The sequence below is a fragment of the Myotis yumanensis genome, unplaced genomic scaffold (assembly GCF_028538775.1).
Source record: "Myotis yumanensis isolate MYYU_CA2020_CCGP unplaced genomic scaffold, mMyoYum1.0.hap1 SCAF_8, whole genome shotgun sequence".
In the NCBI taxonomy this organism is placed as follows: domain Eukaryota; kingdom Metazoa; phylum Chordata; class Mammalia; order Chiroptera; family Vespertilionidae; genus Myotis; species Myotis yumanensis.
Genome location: NW_027223759.1, coordinates 76,672,610 through 76,690,664, shown reverse-complemented (window position 1 = coordinate 76,690,664; position 18,055 = coordinate 76,672,610). Strand labels below are relative to the sequence as shown.

Below are 18,055 nucleotides of genomic sequence, written 5' to 3'. Positions count from 1 at the left end.
TGCATTGACATATATGATCTCAATCTCTGATCCCCCTTCAAGGCAGAAGAGCGTGAAAGCCTGCCAGCATCCGTCAACCTTAGATTGTGGTTAGTGACATTCAGAAGAGTGCTCTGCATAGCAGCCCATGAAGATGACATGTTATAATGAAAATATTTATTTATATCTCTAATGGACTGTTGGTTAAAGACAGGATGCATTAGGAACATTCAGGTCAAAATAGAATCATTGAGCATTATGCTGATAGTTCCGTCATTTTCCAGATTATTTTCCCTCTAGCCATAGTTGCATTTATCTGATCAGAATTCTTTTGGCATGTCTTACAGTATTTTTTTTAAATTAGTATTTAGAAAGAGAAAATATTATGACTGGTATACTAATGTTTCTCTTTAATCTATTAGGATTAAAGATTCAGACACCTGCAATGTGTTATTTGTGGAGAAAGGCTTTCAAAATCGCTCCCACAAAACACCTGTTTTTTCCTGAGAGTATTTAGAAACAAAACAGAAAAAATATAAAAATAAACTTATGGGGTTTGGAGATGCCAGTTAATCACCCCCTTCCTCCCTTCTGGCCTCTGCACTAGAGGAAACAGAGGAAGGCAGATGGAGATTGAAGCACATTGGCAGCTTTAGTAGAGTAAGACTGAGTGGGAAGATGTGTCTTTCTGACCCGCCCCAGATGGAATCCACACATCTGCCCAGATGGGGGCCAGGCAGTGTGGGTGCCCCCGTAGGGTAGAGAAGCTCTGTCCCCTTAACATGTGGGGGCAGGAAACCCACCAGTCCCCCCCTCCACCCCTCCCCCCCCCCCCCCCCCCCCCCCCGCCAGCTTAGATGCTGTCACTCTTCCCCACATGGCCCATGAGCGCTCTGATGCAGGAGCAGGAACAGTCGCTCCGGGGTTTCTTCCTGCGAATGGAGCACACATTCTGCATGAAAGCATGTCCAGGTAGCAAGTAAGGAGTCCTCTCTTATAAACCATTCATTTCTTTTTAAATTCAGATGCAAGAAATCCAAATGTTGGGCAGTGTCTTGTCTCGTTTTGATGCCAGGGCTGGGAATCAGATTACTGTCTGGTTTTGAATATACATTTGGTCTCCACACCAGTTGTATACTATGAAGATGTAATTTTGGAATTGATTTTGTTGACCAATCATCCTTTTCCCCACAGAATTAAATTCTGTATGTCAGAGGATAAATGGACAAAAAGTAATTTTTCATTGATCATTTTGAACATTATCAAAATGAACTTCATAAACTTTAATATCTTGTTTCAAAAATTAAATATAATTTTACTTTAATCTATCATATATAAACATTAAGAAATCATTTAAAAGTTTCTAATGGGTGTGTGTGTGTGTGTGTGAGAGAGAGAGAGAGAGAGAGAAAGAGAAAGAGAGAGAGAGACTGATAAATAAGCTCATTTGTCACAAAAGGTTTGGCCAAAGTCAACCTAGAACAATGGATGGATTTTGGATTTTGTATCCCTTACATATTCTCCAAATATAGTTTATTTCAGCAAAGCTTTGAAAGCTCTCAATGGCCATAAAGTTTTGATGTGCCTGGGAAGATAACAGAATTAGAGGCATGTCCAGAAACCTTATTGGTTGACATCATGTTATACAAAATTAAGACACCTAATGCTGATTGATGCTTACTCAGTTGAAGGCTGTTCCACTTTGAAGTCAACTGGGAAAGTAGTAGTGATTGTTAAGCAGGTGATACCACAACTAAGTTCTGTTCTTTAGAGCACTTCAGCAATTATAAAACAACAAAAACTCAGTAAAACCCTGATAACATCTAACGGAGCAGTGTATAGTGTATGGTGGGCAGCTGCATGGAGTAATTTGCTTTTAACAGAGTTAAAAGTTGTGCATCCAAATCATGTCTTTGATTTTAGCATATAGGATTAAAACCTTTAACCTAGAAAGCACAGCCAGGTTTTCTTAGACACAGTCCTAGTTTACAATGATAAAACCATGCTGTCCGCATGCATAATTCATATCTCAGCTGGATGCATTTTACAGTAACTAGGATTGTCCGTAAGACAACTGGTTCTACTGCCCTGCATCCATCTCACTCAAAAGTGCTACCACAACTAAGTTCTGTGCACATTGCAAAAAGGAGGGAGCTACACCATATTCTCCGTCATCCCCCACTGGAAATTACCATCTGATTTGCCCTTATTCTTACTAACCTGGATAAAAATATAAAAAGCAGTAGAGTTTTAATGTGCAAACAAATACCTGGGGATCTTGTTATAAACACCAGTTCTGAGGTTGGGTCTGAGATTTGCATTTCTAACAGTCTACCCGGTCATCTCAATGCTGTCGGTTCACAGACCAGATTTTGTGTAGCAATGCTAAAGAGGTGCTGGGTGCTAGAAGTGTGGGTAGACATTGAGGCCATTAGGGTAGCCTCAAACAATTGCTCATTTTTGGAGTCAATAAGACGTTAATAAAAGCCCTAACAGTCCCGTGTGATCCTCCACAAGTCTTCCTGGGCAGGTTGGTGATCTCACAGGGCTTCGAGGTGGATGAGCTCTTCCTGAAAAGCTGCCTCCTTGGGCAGGACCCCTTGGGCACTAGCCTGGGAAGACCAGCTCGCGATTCTTTAAGGAGAAATCCAGTGTACCTTGCCGATGGCTTGTCTTGTAAGCCAGTGGATCTACATTGTGGAGAGCAGAAAGTTTAAGTTAAATATTGGAATAGATCCCATTTTGGGTCCCACTAGATAGGACCCATAGAGTTGGTACAAGGAATATTAGTTCTTGGATGTATTAGTTCTCATCTCTAGCTGTGCATTAAAATCACCTAGGCAGCTTATAAATAAGAATACCCCTGCTTGGGCCACACTTCAAATGAAGTGAATCAGAATCTTCTGGCATAAGACCTGGGCATTTATATTTTTTTTTAAAAAGGAGCCCAGGTGATTCTGAAGTGCATCAGATGGAAAGGCCCTGGTTTAGGCACTCCTTAACTTGGAGGGCAGAAAACTCTTTTGAGGTGCTCCGTGGTCGTTTGACTTAATTCAACAGTTTTGTAATCCAAGGGCTTGTGACCAGATCCCAGTCAGGCTGACCCAAGATATTTGCAATATTTATGAGAGTTGACCTGGGTTTATAAATTGGTAGGCAAGTGAGTTTATCCACCAGCATTCAATAGTTGAGTCTTTCTCTAAGAAAATTTAGAGCTGGGGCATTACGACCCAGGATCTGCCAAAGCTTGGGGCCTTGAGCTCCATGTGCAATTACTGTCACCGTTTTAGAAGAGATGGAAATTCATTACAAGGTTTAGATGTGATCAGCCTTTGAGTAGCCACCTCAGATTGTGTGTGTATGTACATGCATATGTTCGCCCCTTGTCACATCAGCTAATTAAAAAAAAGATTTGAACCTGGTGCTATATGAAATCAGGTGCCTGGAGGGCTGTCCCATTTCTGCCGACAGGCCAGCACCCAGCCTGTCCCTCTGCAGGTGGAGGAGAGGGGTCCAGGGCTGGGGTGACTGGCTTGTGAGGTTCTGGGAGCACTTGTTGAATAATGAGCTTTATCTTGAGGGCATTACCCCACTTTTAAAGATAATTTTGATAGTTTTTGTGACGGTGGTTTTTTCTATTGCTGGGGCCATTTTGGGCCTGTTATCACACGTGGGTATTTTCTAGATGAGTTGCCAGAAATTGTCCGAGAAAAAAGTGCATTTTGTACGTACCATGACATTTCTTTGTGGCTTTACCGTCCTTTGGCTCTGAATGAAAGCAAATCTTTTGAGCATTTTCTTCATTCAGCACTGCCGAGCTCCCCCTAGCAAATTTACACACTCTGTGAGCTTTCACAGGCTACTCCTTTCTTCCTCCGAGTCATTATCGACCTGTCATGATGCATGTCCATGGTTTCCTGGGCTGGGAGCCAGGTGACAGCCCTTTCCCTGTTCAGACTGCCTGATGTAGCATCATCCAGGTTTGGTCTTCCCAAAGCCTTTTCTGTGCCTGTTGGTTTTATGGACGAGGATCTTGGTGGAACAAAGCCCCGATGCTCCATACTCATTAGTAAATGGGCACAGCCAGCCTGGGAATGAGCTCCTCGGCTGGTGCCAAGGTAGTGCTGTCACTGAAGGATGTAGGAGAAACTAAGACTCGTCTGTCAGTCATCTTGAGACAGCACCAGGAATGGGCCCCTCTCATCTCTCTGTGGCCTCTGGTTTTAGCACAGGGCTCAGTGCCCACTTGTCTTCAGGCCTTTGGTTGACTCCTGAGTTCTCCTTCGTGTTCTGCAGGCTAGTCCCGAGGGCTGGCCTTCTGTGAACCCCTTCCTCTGGGGTAGGTTCTACCAATTGGTAAAGACAGTGGTTCTCAACCCGGCGCTTTTATCCTGCAGGGGACATTTGGCCATGTCTGGAGACAGTTTTGATTGTCACGGTTGGGAGTGGAAGGTTCTCATGGCATCTAGTGGCTAGAGGACGGATGCTGCTTACTGTCCCTCAGTGCAAAGGCCAGCCCTGCAAATACTAGTAAGAATTATCTGGCTTCAGAGGGCAGTTGTGTCAAGGATTGAGAAACCTGGGTTAAATGGGTTTATTTCATTTTTTAGGGATCTACGCTTTTTGTTTTTGTTTAGTGTTTTCAGAATTCTTGGAGTTGCTGTGGTTTCATTTTTTGTTGATGGGAAATTCTGTCAACTGTAAAGAACCTGTGGGCCTTGCGAATGAAACTGACAGGGCATGTGAAGCTCAGATCTGATCCAGCAGCACAACTTCCTTCTCCTTTGTTTCCTCTCTCCGTTGTCCAACTGCCAGTAACGTGCACACCCAAGAGGCCAAGTCAGAATGAAAGCGCCAAACCTGCCTTTCTGTTTTCCCTCCCCCTTGTGCCCTCTAGTGGAGATGGCCATACATGAAGTTGCCAGAGGTTGGCTGGGAGGGGGCAGAGAGCAGGAAGGAGGGCCTGTTCTGGAAAAGGAGTCATTAGCCTGAATACAGTATTTGAACATTTGTTTTGCTCTTGACACCAGATGTGGAGCCCTGAACCACACGCAGTGGACTTGTACATGTGAGGAAATACCCACTCCAGGGGGCGGGTTCCTTTCCTGCCCACACTAGGAATGCAAGTGGAGCCTAATGAATGAAATCTCTGGGCACAGGCCTGCTAGGGTTGATCACTTCACATGTAAAAGAGACTGGGCCATTCAAAAACCCATTAAGCCCTGGCGGGTGTTTCTCAGTGGTTAGAGCCTCAGCCTGCACACCAAAGGGTCGTGGGTTCAATCCCCCGTCAAGGGCACCTACCTGGTTTGTAGGTCGATCCCCAGCTCCAGTTGGGGCTCATGGGGGAGGCAACCCATCAATGTGTCTCTCACATCAATGTTTCTCTCTCTCTCTCTCTCTCTCTCTCGCTCTCTCTCTTGCTCTCTCTTTCTCTCTTTCCCCCCTTCCACTCTCTCTAAAAAGCAATGGAAAAAATATCCTTGGATGAGGATTAAAATAAATAAATAAATAAATAAATAAATATATATATATACACACACACACATTTATATATCTACACTAATAAAAGAGAAACATGGTAATTAGCGTACGACCGCTACCCTTCCCATTGGCTAATCAGTGAGTATATGCAAATTAACTGTCAGCCAAGATGGCGACCGGCAGCCAGGCAGCTGGAAGCGAACATGAGGCTTGCTTGCTTCAGTGAAGGAGGACTCCAACGTTCCCCGCCTGCACTGCCGGCCTCTGAGCTGGCAGTTTGAAACTTTGTAACAAATATAGAAGCTAAACAAAACTCCTGGGATCTCAGAGCTGGAGTTATACATTGTTTCGATTATAGAATGCAAACAAACCAGCGGAAGCCTCAGAGCTAGAGCCAGAGTTAAAGCTGGCCCAGAATAAAATTTAAAAAAGAGAATAAAAAGGAGCGGTTGGGAGCTTCAATCAACAACCGCCAGCCTGAAAGCAGCCCTCAGCCCCTCACCCAGACTGGCCAGGCACCGCAGTGGGGACCCCCACCCTGAAGGGTGTGTGACCAGCTGCAAACAGCCATCATCCCCTCATCCAGGCTGGCCAGGCATCCCAGTGGGGACCCCCACCCTGATCCAGGACACTCTTCAGGGCAAACCAGCCGGCCCCCAGGCCTCTATCCTATATAGTAAAAGGGTAATATGCCTCCCAGCACCGGGATCAGCGGAGCCTCGAGGCCTCCTGGCACCGGATCAGCGTGACAGGGGGCAGCGCCCAAACCCCCTGATCGCTCTGCGACTCTGTGTGTGACAGGGTGCAGCGTCCCAACCCCCTGATCAGCCCTGCTCTGTGACAGGGTGCGGCGCCCCCCCCCCCCCCACAGGCCCTGCTCTGTGTGTGACGGGGTAGAGCCATAACCTCCCCATCAGCCCTGCCCTGAGTGTGACAGTGGCGGCGCCCCAACCCCCTGATCCGCCCTGCTCTGTGTGTGACAGGGGGTGGTGCCCTAACTCCCCTATCGGCCCTACCCTGTGAGTGACAGGGGGGAGCTCCCCAACCCCCTGATGGGCCCTGCTCTGTGGGTGATAGAGGGCAGTGCCCCAACCCTCCCCCCCCCCCCCCACGGGCCCTGCTCTGTGTGTGATGGGGTAGAGCCATAACCTCCCCATTGGCCCTGTCCTGAGTGTGACAGTAGCGGCGCCCCAACCCCCTGATCGGCCCTGCTCTGTGTGTGACAGGGGGTGGTGCCCCAACCCCCCAATCGGCCCTACCCTGAGCGTGACTGAGGGTGGCATCGCAACCTCCCAATCCGCCCTGCTCTGTGCATGACAGGGGGCAGCGCCCCAACTCCCCAATCGGCCCTGCTCTGAGCCCGACCAGGGGCTGCACCTAGGGATTGGGCCTGCCCTCTGCCACCCAGGAGCAGGCCTAAGCCAGCAAGTCGTTATCTCCCGAGGGGTCCCAGACTGCGAGAGGGCACAGGCCGGGCTGAGGGGCCTCCCTTCCCCCCCCCCCCCCCGAGTGCACAAATTTTTGTGCACCGGGCCTCTAGTATATATATATTATATGTCCTTTAATGTCCACATTTTTATATATATAAATATATATTACGTGGACATTAAAGGCCTCTCCACAACATAGGCCATTGCTCCTATATAAGACCAGGTCTGCCAGCAGTTTATAGGGCTTATAATAAAACCAGGATAAAAACTGATTTTTTTTTTAAAAAAAAAGCCTTCCTAAGAATACCAAAGGTGTGTTGTTTTAGTGAGTGTCTTTCAGCTAGTGACTCGAAATAAGACTTGTTCTGCAAGTTCTAAAGAGAATAGGCTGCTCTCACCTAGAATATGCTATTCCTGTTTATAGAGAAAAGCTGTGGAGTTCGTCAGAGGGTGAAGCTTTGACGTGGGGTGGAATAAGCTGTAGAGGTTTCCAGGTCTTAGGTGCAGGGATTCTTTCAGCTTCTCACCTCCCTTTAGTCTTCCTCTGATTATCTTGGGTGACCAAGGATGAAAGGAGCAGCCTCCATGAAGATCTCCCCACTGGCTTCTCCTCCCATTCTCTGTCTTGGGCATTTTTGTTCCTTCAATCACTGCCTCTGCTAGAATTTTTTCTGGAGATTTTCCCTTCTCCTTTTTTTCTTTTAATACCTGTCCTACCACCATAACCACTTTAGTTAAGCCCATCTGTTTAAGGGCACAGTGATTTTTCACTGCTGTGTGGTGAGATCTTAGGGTTGGGGCTTGCAACGGGTAAGGTGCAGAGAGTCTCGGAGAGCCAGGTTCTTTGTGGTTCACGCCAGAATGAGGCCTTGGAGGTCATCGCTTATTTGTGTGCATCTCATTTCCACCATCGGGTCTTTTTCTCTGACAAACACTTAAATACATCCACTGTGTGCAAGGTGTGGCCGCTCCTGGCAGTGCCTGTCTTTGGGGTGTTTACAGCCCCCACAGGAGAGATTAACACTCCGGTGTGGGGTGAATTTCCCGCCAAAATATAAGATGGCGCGGGCAATTATTTAGGTTTCCCGCGCAAAATCAGGGATTTTTATGATACCTATTACCCCAATGGGTATGAAACGGTTCGCATACGCAGGTAGGTATCTTTGTGAACGGCAAACAAACAAATATTTGGTAATACGCAGTTACAATCGGCCCGAGTTTACACGTTTCCCGCACTCCACCGCAAATCTATATGAACCGAGTTAAGACGGCTCCCGCGGAGTACGAGCAATTCACGCGAGCCGACTTAACTCGTTTCCCCCACTCCAAGTGTTAATTAAGGTAAGAAGCTCTCCAGAGCAGCCTGCAGTGAGGGCCCAGGAGGACAGGCTCTCCCCTGACTGGGATGCTCCATGCAGAAGGCGGAGTCCAGCTGTGAGAGAGTGGGGTTCCCACCGTAGCAGGATGAGCAGAGCAGACTTGGGATGAGGAGAAGACAGGTGTGAAGTAGTTCGAGTGGTGCGTGGTCAGGACAGAAGAGGTGCGCTAGGTGGAGCAGTACTGTCCCATGTGAATGTTGGATCAGCAGCAGTGACGGGTCTGCCCTCTGAGGCTGTTGGAAAAGGTCAAATCTGTGTGGTTGGGGTTAGCATTGCTCCTAAAGCAGCGGTTCTCAACCTGTGGGTCTCGACCCCTTTGGCAGTCGAACGAGACCCTTCCACAGGGGTTGCCTAAGACCATCCTGCATATCAGATATTTACATTACGATTCATAAACAGTAGCAACATTACAGTTATGAAGTAGCAACGAAAATAATTTTATGGTTGGGTTACAACATGAGGAACTGTATTTAAAGGGCCAGAAGGTTGAGAACCACTGTGACCTAAAGAAACAGGCATTTCCCACTGCATGCATTCCCTGAAGACACAGGTTCCGATATAAAAACTGGGCCTTGGATGGGCACCTGAAGGAACTGCGTCATCAGTCTGGTTCTCACTCCCTTGGAACCGGGCTATTTTGAGGGTGTTCTCGGGTGGTTTGAGAAATTGGCATAAGGCAGGCAGGAGCCGTCTGATGGCGGACTCTGAGTTTGTTCCAGAGCTTGTAGGAGCAGCTATGTCTGTTGAGCTGGTGGCAAATTCTCTGTCAGTTCCTTCTGTTGCAAGGCCTGTGGTCTACCCTTAGTAATGGTACAGCCAGGCTGTGGCTATGCTGTGGGGGATGGGGGCCAGGGTCCTTGTTGGGCCCAGGAGGCTTCTCTGCCACCTCCCAAGTACAGCTCCTCCTCCACCCCCAACTTTGAGGTGGGCTCTCTCTTTCGTTCTCACTCTCATTCTCTCACTCTCTCTCATAACAGCTTTATTGAGATATGATTCATATATCATAGAGTTCTCTCATTTAAAGTGTGTAATTCAATGACTTTTAATATATTCACAGAATTGTGCATCTATCACCACACATTTCAGACCATTTTCTTTACCCCCAAAATAAACCCCACATGCCTTAACTGTCACCTCCCAGTACCCCACCCCCAAGTCCTGAACTACTGCTATTGTACTCTGTCTCAGTGGGTTTGCCTGTTCTAAACATCCTATATAATAAAAGCCTAATATGCAAATTGTTTGACTGGGAGTTAGACCGCTGGCTATGATGTGTCCTGACCACCAGGGGGCAGCATGGAACATGGTGATATGGGTGTTGGTGATATGGAGCTGGCAGTGGGTGGCAGTGGAGGCGCTGCTGGCCCCGATGGGCTCCGATGAGAGTGAGACCCTGGCAGGATGGTGGAGCAGGTGAGCAGGTGGCGCCAGGCCAAGGCGGGTCAAGTGGGGGCCCAATGGCCCCATAGCCGGTGACCAGCGGTGGCGGCGGGGGATGGGGCCCCCTCCCGGCTTCCAGGCGCTGAGGGAGCCAGGGGTGGAGGGGGCCTGGCCCCAACTGATTGCCCTGCAGACAATGACCAGTGGCCGGCAGGCCCTGATCACCTGATTGGGGCTGGGCCCCAGGCTGGGACGGGGAACTGGGGGTGGGTGGTGGCGACCAACCTCCCGTGGCGCCCAGGCGGGGGGCTGCGACCTCTCACCGGCTACCTGGGGGCAGGAGTGATGGTTATGGAGGTGCGGTGAGAATGTGGGGTGTCTACCGAGGTTCCTTTCACTCCCTCTGCTACTCTCCCTGGGACACCAGGGCTCACGCACTGGAGAAGCCCCCACACTCAGGTGCCGGGTGCCTGTGAGGAGCCCGCCCCACACCCGAGCAGCCTTTTTTGGTGACCTGGGCCGCAGCCACCCAGACCACAGGGACCGGTCGGGCTCCCTGTGGGTTCACACAGGAGCCGGTCTGAGAGGCCGGCCAGGAAAGAGCTGGTGCCTGTCCAGCTTCCGTGCAGCGCTGCTGGGCCACCCAGAGGCCCTCGCTGCTCCTGGCCACACTCACCGCATCTCCACGTGGGGACTCGGGCGCCGTGACTCGGGGATGGGGGCCCGAGGGCCCGGGTGCTGCCCAGAGATCAGCTGGGACCTGCCCTTCCATGCCAGACGCTCACACTTTGATCCCCTGCCAGGCCTAGGGTCCGCACCCATGTGCGAATTGCATGCATCGGGCCTGTAGTTTCATATAAATGGAGTCAAGAGTGCTCTTTTGTGACTGCCCTTTTTCACTTCTCATAATGTTTTCAGGGATCATCCGTGTTGTAGCATGGTATCAGTACTTCATTCCTTTTTATTGACAATATTCCATTGTATGACTATACCACATTTTGCTTATCCATTTGCCAGTTGATGGACATTTGGGTTTTTCATTTTTTTTAATCTATTATGAATAGTGCTGCCATGAACGTTAGTGCACAGATTTTACTGTGGACATATGTCTTCATTTTTCATGGGAGAATTCCTAGGGGTAGAGTTGTCTGGGCAACATGGGAACTGTGGGCTTAGCCATTTGAGCAACTGCCAAACTACTTTGCACACCATCTGCACCCTGTCCATCCCCACCAACATCCTCAACACTTGTTCTTATGTCTTTTTCAATGATAGCCATGATACTAATGAGTGTGAACTGGCATACTGTTGTGGTTTTGTTTGCATTTCTCTAATGGCTATTGATGTTGAGCAGTTTTACCTGTGCCTTTATTTTTTGAATGAAGAGAACTGACACATTTCCTTGCCAAAGATCTTTGACCATGTTTGGGAATGTGGAGCCAGATATTGTGCTGAGGAGTCAATGGGGAAAGGAAGTGAATGTTGCTCTTTCAGGAAGCACAGGAATAGAGGAAATGTGTGAGGGTGGCTAGTGGCAGTGACTGATCTGGAAGCTTGACTTGCTGCGAACAGACTCGCTGTAAACTTCTTTCTGGAGGAGAACGGACAAAGTCCTGGCCCTGGGTTGTCATCGCTCCTGTTGGCAACAAGGCTTCAGAGATACACGTCTCGTCCTCTCTGTGCCTGTCAGATCCACTTGGCTGGAGGCTCCAGTTGTTGGAAGATTCTTGGCCCGATAGACCACTTTTTAATCATTGTTGTTCTGTGGCCTCTTGATTAATTGGGGGGTCATTACTGATGATCATCATTAGGTCTTTCCATGACACCACGACCATCCAGTGAGGACTAAGGCCTCCTATTACTATAGATGATAGGGGTGCCTCTCGAATAATAGTTTTGCAAAGTCTTTTAAAAATTCAGTCTTTCAAAAGGAATTGTGTAGATGAATTCTAATTCTCTGTGTGTGCTGTTTGTGTGCTGACAAAGTTGCAGTTATTTCAAGCTATAGATTCCACTGGAGAAAAGAATATTTCTGGTCTTTCTATAGTCACTTATAATATAGGCCCACAATATCCAGAACTAAACTCAGAGATAGGGATTCTAAACTCAGAGATAGGGATTTTCACTTCAAATTTGTATGACTGAGCTGGAATTATTTGACCTGGGCTGGGTTTCTGGACCACTTATTTGCCCCCTGAATGCACCCCTGGGTGATTCCGACTCGCCCCGAGGCCACGGCAGAGAAGTGCCCCTTCTATTGATGCCTTTGGCCCTTGGCCTTTTCTTTGCTTGCTGCAACTTTGAGCAGTGCCCTCAGGAGATTAATCGAGGAAGCAGAGTGACTTCCTGTCTGAATGGGGACAGGTAATTCCTGTCAGCATCTGGGTTTCTTGGTAGGGCCCCCAGACTGTCTTTCTTGGTAGAGCACCTCCTGCACTCTCTGGGGAAAATCCCTGCAGCCCTGATGTGAAATCCACTCACTGGCCTGGGTTATCGCGAAGGAAGTGTGGCCACTTCCAGAGGACCTGGGGCAGCACCCAGTCAGCTGAATGACTTCTAGACATCAGCCCCTCGAGGGCGGGAACCCTGTCCCATTCATTGCTTGGTCCCCAGGGCCGGTGGGTGGCCGCAATGCTCAGCATCTGCATGTGGAACTGATGTAGGAAGCAGCCATGGCAGGTGCTGTCCAGCTGGTCTGCACTTAGAGGGGCAGAATCAAGGGCATGGTGCCCAGATGGCTCACTTAATCACCAGCTATTTTCTTGTGCCCCTGAGAAAATATGCAGGCGAGTCCCTTAGAGGGTCCCCTGGGGTCGCACACAGGAACAGCCAAGGCCGGGCAGACAGTGTCCTAAACCTGCAGACCAGGAGGGAGCCCCCTAGGCTGGCGCAATGGGGAAGGTGGTCTGATGCTGGTGGGGCTGCAGGAATGGGGAAGTCTGGATTGTCACTGTGACCGGGCAAGGCCAGCAGGTGGGGGAGCAGGTCAGTGAAGGCAGGAGCCTGCGACCATCTGCAGGGCTGCGGTGATGGCAGACCAGCAGTGCCGAGGGCGCGATGGCATGGAGGAACTGACAGCGGTGATCCAGTAGTGCCAGTGGAATTCAGGCCACCTGGTGTTGCAGTGTGGTGGTGTGGCACAATGAGGGCAGCCCTCTCTCTGCATCAGGGGCTCTTGAATTTGAGCAGCAGCAGAACCACCCTGAGGGCTTGGAGCACAGGCTGCTGTCTCCCTCCGCCTGCCCCCAGCGTTGCTGACTCAGCAGGGCTGCAGTGGGCCCGAGATTTGCATTTCTCACTTTGCTCCTGTTGCTGCTGAGTTAGAGACCCCACTTTGAAAACCACTGGCCTAGAATTTTCTGCTAAGTGCCAATAGTAAATGTTTTAGGCCTTTGAGCTACATAGGATTTCTGTCACATCTTCTTAGTCGCTTTTCGCAACCCTTTTAGCATGTATGAGCCATTCTGAGCTGTGGATGAACGGGCTGGGCTGGTGGGAGTGGGGGCACAGGGAGGCAGGGTCTGGTTTACTGCCCCTGCAGCGCCCTGTATTCCTCACTACGTGATGAGCAAAGGAAACGATGCCCTTTAACCTCACTTTGCCAGATATGAATGAAACAGCCACAGGAAAGCAGGCTGTCGCGTGCCCCACGCTTCCTGTGCTGAAGTGTGGGAGTGAAAAGTGCGAGCAGCTTTCACTCACGGTAGCTAGAACGGAAAGACTGCTAGGCATCACCCCTGGCATAGCCTGTGTGCTGGTGCCTGGGAGAGGCCACCGGGTGGCCCTGAGAGAGAAAGCTCATCTCTGGACGTTGCTAAAGAAAGCTGGCCATGCCTAAGTAATGTGGCCCCGCGCCCCCCCCCCCCCCCCCCCCCCGCCCCGTCCTATTCCCCCTGAGGGGCATCCACTTTCTTGCTCACCTCTCCAGCTGCATGCTCTGATCCTCTCCAAAGCATAGAACAATGACTTTGTAAGCTCACCTTACATATGCACAAAAGTGCCGGGCGGTGATAGGACTCCACCCTCCACTTGGGTTTCTGCTGACATTCAGTCAAATATCCTTCCATCTCCTCCCCACCTTGCACAACAGACTTCCTGTTTTGAACTTGATCCAGGCTGGAACAGCCCTGCTACACCTGTTAACACACTCAGACGCCCGTTTCCTCCTCCGTATTTGTACAGCTTTTTGTCGCCTTGCCAGATTTCCCCTCTTAGCTTGCAGATCAAGAACCGTAAGATACCATACCGAACCGGCATACTAAGAAAAAGGAAGTTCTCATTTTAGAGTTAATTTGAGTGAAAACAGGGCTCTGGTTTGTTTTACCGTGTTTTGCCATGACCGCTGAGCTAACTTTTCTCCTCCTCCACAGCAGGATGGAAGAGAGGAGAGGAAATCGGCAGACGCAGGAGCCGGAGTGAGACGGCCGAGCCCACCATGAGCCTGGGCCTCCCTTCTGTGCTTTAAGAGCCAGCGGCAGGTGAAGTCGCCAGAGAGCAATGGCTCTCTTCACTCCATGGAAGTTGTCCTCGCAGAAGCTGGGCTTTTTCCTCGTGACTTTTGGTTTTATTTGGGGCATGATGCTCCTGCATTTTACCATCCAGCAGCGGACTCAGCCCGAGAGCAGCTCCATGCTGCGTGAGCAGATCCTGGACCTCAGCAAGAGGTACATCAAGGCGCTGGCGGAGGAAAACAAGAATGTGGTGGACGGGCCGTATGCCGGGGTCATGACCGCTTACGGTAAGTGTTGAGCCTTGGCGGCTGCTTGACCCAGCAGCCCAGTGATTTTGCTTCCAAAGGACCCCAGAGGCTCTCAGACTTGATCTTGTTGTGGAGTGAGTGTGTTCCTTGCCATTGCCTTAGTGGCGGTGAATTGCTCACAGAGGGACACTTTTAGAAAGTTTAAGCGGTGTCCCTTGGGAATGTCTCAGCTCTGGTACACACTCACACTCAGCCCTGGGAGCAATGGGGTAGGCAGTTCCATTCTCCTGCTTGTGTTTGCAGCCAGCGCCTCCTCCCTCAACACATTTCTGGATTGCATGATCTCATCTGGGAGTATGATCAGGAAATGTAGAAAAGTATTCTCATTATCTTTCCCTAAACAAAACTTAATTAGAACTGGTGGATTGAGGTAAGGAGGCTGGGGAGGAGTGGTCCATGGACGCCAAGAAACACAGAGCCCTGTGTGCCTCCCCTTGGCCAGCATGCAAGACATTAGGGCTGCCTGCGGCTAATAGCTTTAACCTTTGGCTTCTTCAGAGATTATTGCTCTTGTTTCTTGCCCTTGTCACTAAGTGCCCAGCTTGAAAAGAAGTCTTTTTGTACTTGTTGCTTTTTTTTTGGCAGGTACTGTAAATCGTTTTTGAAATGAGGTTGAGTAAAAACAAAAAAAAAAAAACACGTATAGAATTTGACTTATTTTTCTTTGGCCAAAAGTTACACTTAATATAGAAAAAGAAAAAGTTGAAAGCCGAGACCAGCAAAGATATAGTAAGAAAAAAATAAAATCACCTAAATTTATGCTAGGAAATAAGCACAATTAACATTTCAATGCAGATCTTTCTGATACTTTGTATATGCAAATAAATAAATATATATATACAGATATATAGAGATGCAAAGTACTTACAAAAGCATGAGTATAAAGCAAAAATTGCAAGTAAAATTTGGATCATTGTGTTCTAGAGAAGCCACTTCCCTTGGGGTGACCCATTGTTCAGTGATAAGTCTAGACTTTGGATGGAGACTTCGGTGGCCTTAGGGTTTGAGACCCTGAGATATAATGTAAATGAGATAGGAGATGGGATTGGGTGAGGGAAAAGGTTGGTATTCCATCTTGGGACCCAATCATGTGATTCCTGGAAATGTACAGCAACAGGTGGAAGCTGGGTTCAGACATAGGAAATAATGTTCAGCTTTACATATATATATATGTATTTCTTTTTGAAAAGATCCAGCAAATTTGGTTAGCTTTTAATATTGCATATGTATTTTTTTGGTAAGGAGAAAATGGTTGCTTTTAACATACCACGTGGAAATTCTTTTTCAGTGCCTACTATTTGATCACACTGTCTGCTTTAAGATTTGGCAGTGTCTGTAGGCATTGGCTCTTAATATGTCTACATAAAATACCACTTTTTCTTATCTGATGGATTAATAAAAGATCCTATTTTGAAAGCCTATGTTGAAAAACAACTAGGTTGTTTTTAGAGGGCGCATTTTTAAATTACTCATTGACTTTGATCTCCTGTAATACACGGTGAGGCAAAGGTAGGTTTACAGTTCCTCATATGGAAAACAATACAATCTATACTAATAACAGAGGGATATGCAAATTGGCTGGGATTCCATCACAAACGGCATGGAGAGGAAAGGAGAGCAGATAGGCAGTTAGGGCGATCAGGCCAGGAGGGGAGAGCAGATAGGCAGTTAGGGCGATCAGGCCAGGGGAGAGAGCAGATAGGCAGTTAGAGGGATCAGGCTGGCAGCGGAGAGCAATTAGGGCCATCAGGCCAGCAGGGGAGCAGTTAGGGACATCAGGCAGGCAGGCAGGTGAGTGGTTAGGAGCCAGTGGTTCTGGATGATGATAGGGATCCTGGATTGGAGAGGGTATAGGCTGGGCTGAGGGACCCCCTCCCCCGTGCACAAATTTTGTGTACCGGGCCTCTAGTAATCTATAATAATCTATAATAATAAAAGCATAATATGCAAATTGACCAACTGTCTGAACAGGAGAACAACCATCCAGATGACCATGCTATGACACGCACTGGCGCCGGGCCAGCCAAGGCAGGTACAGTGCGATTGGTCAGGGGTCCCCACCATCGCCCACCATCGCCCTGCATAGGGAGGCCCAGGCCAGCCAAGCGATCACATCCCACCCCTCTCACCCGCAGAGGGAGGCAATTGGTGGCTGGGGGGGAGGGGGGGGACAGCACTGCACCAATGGTGAGCTGTGGTAGTGGTGGGGGCAGGGCCAGGGTCAGCTGCCGGCAGCTGGAGGAAGGAAAGCCCCGATGGGCCCTGATCACTGGCCAGGCCTAGGACACTACCCAAGGGGTCCTGGATTACGAGAGGGCACAAGCCGGGCTGAGGGACACTCCACCCGTGCACAAATTTTGTGCACCGGGCTTCTAGGTAATAAATAATAATACAAATATAAACTCTGGTTTTCTCGTACTCACAACTATAAACCTACTTTTGCCCCATCCTGTATTTCCTACGTATATTAAGCAAACCACCAGAAGAAATAAATAAAGCAGATTGTCACTATTGGTACTACCAGTATGTAACCAGTGTGTAACAAGTAAAACACATGCTGTTTTCAGGTTTCTGGTTCAGTGTATTTCATGTTGGGAGAAAAGGCGAGTAGTCAGTAGTAATTTCCTCCTTCTGTTTATCTCAGTCTATCAAATGTTTTCCATGGGAAGGAGGAAGCACATGAATGGTAAATATAGACTTTCAGTTTCTCCAGTTTTGACTGTTTTTGGTTCTTGTGTACTGCTAAATATTTCACAGGGTAGGCTTCTACTATACTCTAACGCAGTGGTTGCCAATCGGTGGCCCGCGGACCCCTGGTGATCTGTGAGATCCAAAAGGTTGGCAACCACTGGTCTAAAGGACAGTGATCTGGTCTCAGATTTTCAGCCTCCCAGAGATGTTATGTTTTTGTTTGTTTGTTTTAAAGAAAGTTACCAACCTCCCAGAGTAGTCTGTTAGAATTTCAACCACCTTTTAATCATAGGACTTTGGAGCTCAAAGAAATTTTAGAAATTTTTGTGTTCTTCTTCCCTTTACAGATGACCCTTAGCAAAGTAATTCTTTTTTCTTCCACAAAACCCACAAAGAAACAACCACACAGGTGCCATCAGCAAGTCTTAACTCACACTACTGTTTTCTGTCATCTAATCAGCTTGATATGTCAATCAAAATGGTCTTTGGAGCTGAGTTTCTAGAATTTAATTGGACTGTGCTTGTGTGCTTGAAGAATTGGGATCATTACGTGGTGGGATCCTAAGTCAAGGTTTCTTCCCTCGGCATCAGTGACATTTGGGCTGTATAATTCTTTGTTGTGACGGGCTGTTTGTGCATTATGGGATGTTTAGCAGCATCCCTGGTGTCTCTACCCACTGGACACTAGTAGCACCTCCCCAGTTGTGACGGTAAGAAAAGGTCTCCAGATATAAGGGCTCAAAGTCCCCCTACCCACCTTGGAGAACCGCTGCACTTAGGGTGGGAACAGCAAGCACTGTCTGCCAGCATCTTTTCTCGGAGTTCTCGAGTGAATAACTGGTTCTTGTTCTTTAAAACCTGCCAGCCTAGCCTTGTCCCTGGGTTCCAGTTCTGGGCACCCACAGCTGGATTGAACAAGGTGGTATATTGCACATCAAGTGCTGGGAAACTGG

General features: G+C 48.5%; 1 protein-coding gene across 2 annotated transcripts in view; it reads left to right on the top strand.

Moving 5' to 3' along the window:
- The window catches only part of MGAT5 (alpha-1,6-mannosylglycoprotein 6-beta-N-acetylglucosaminyltransferase), a 360,895-nt gene that overhangs the window by 129,004 nt on the left and 213,836 nt on the right, over window positions 1-18,055 (top strand). The window contains exon 2 of one of the 2 annotated variants that reach the window (XM_070423098.1): window positions 14,026-14,390. In XM_070423098.1, the coding sequence (XP_070279199.1) occupies window positions 14,150-14,390 (241 nt within the window). In that variant the 5' untranslated portion in view covers window positions 14,026-14,149. Of the gene's footprint in view, window positions 1-14,022; window positions 14,391-18,055 lie in introns of both variants that reach the window. The other variant, XM_070423097.1, reaches the window with a different exon arrangement.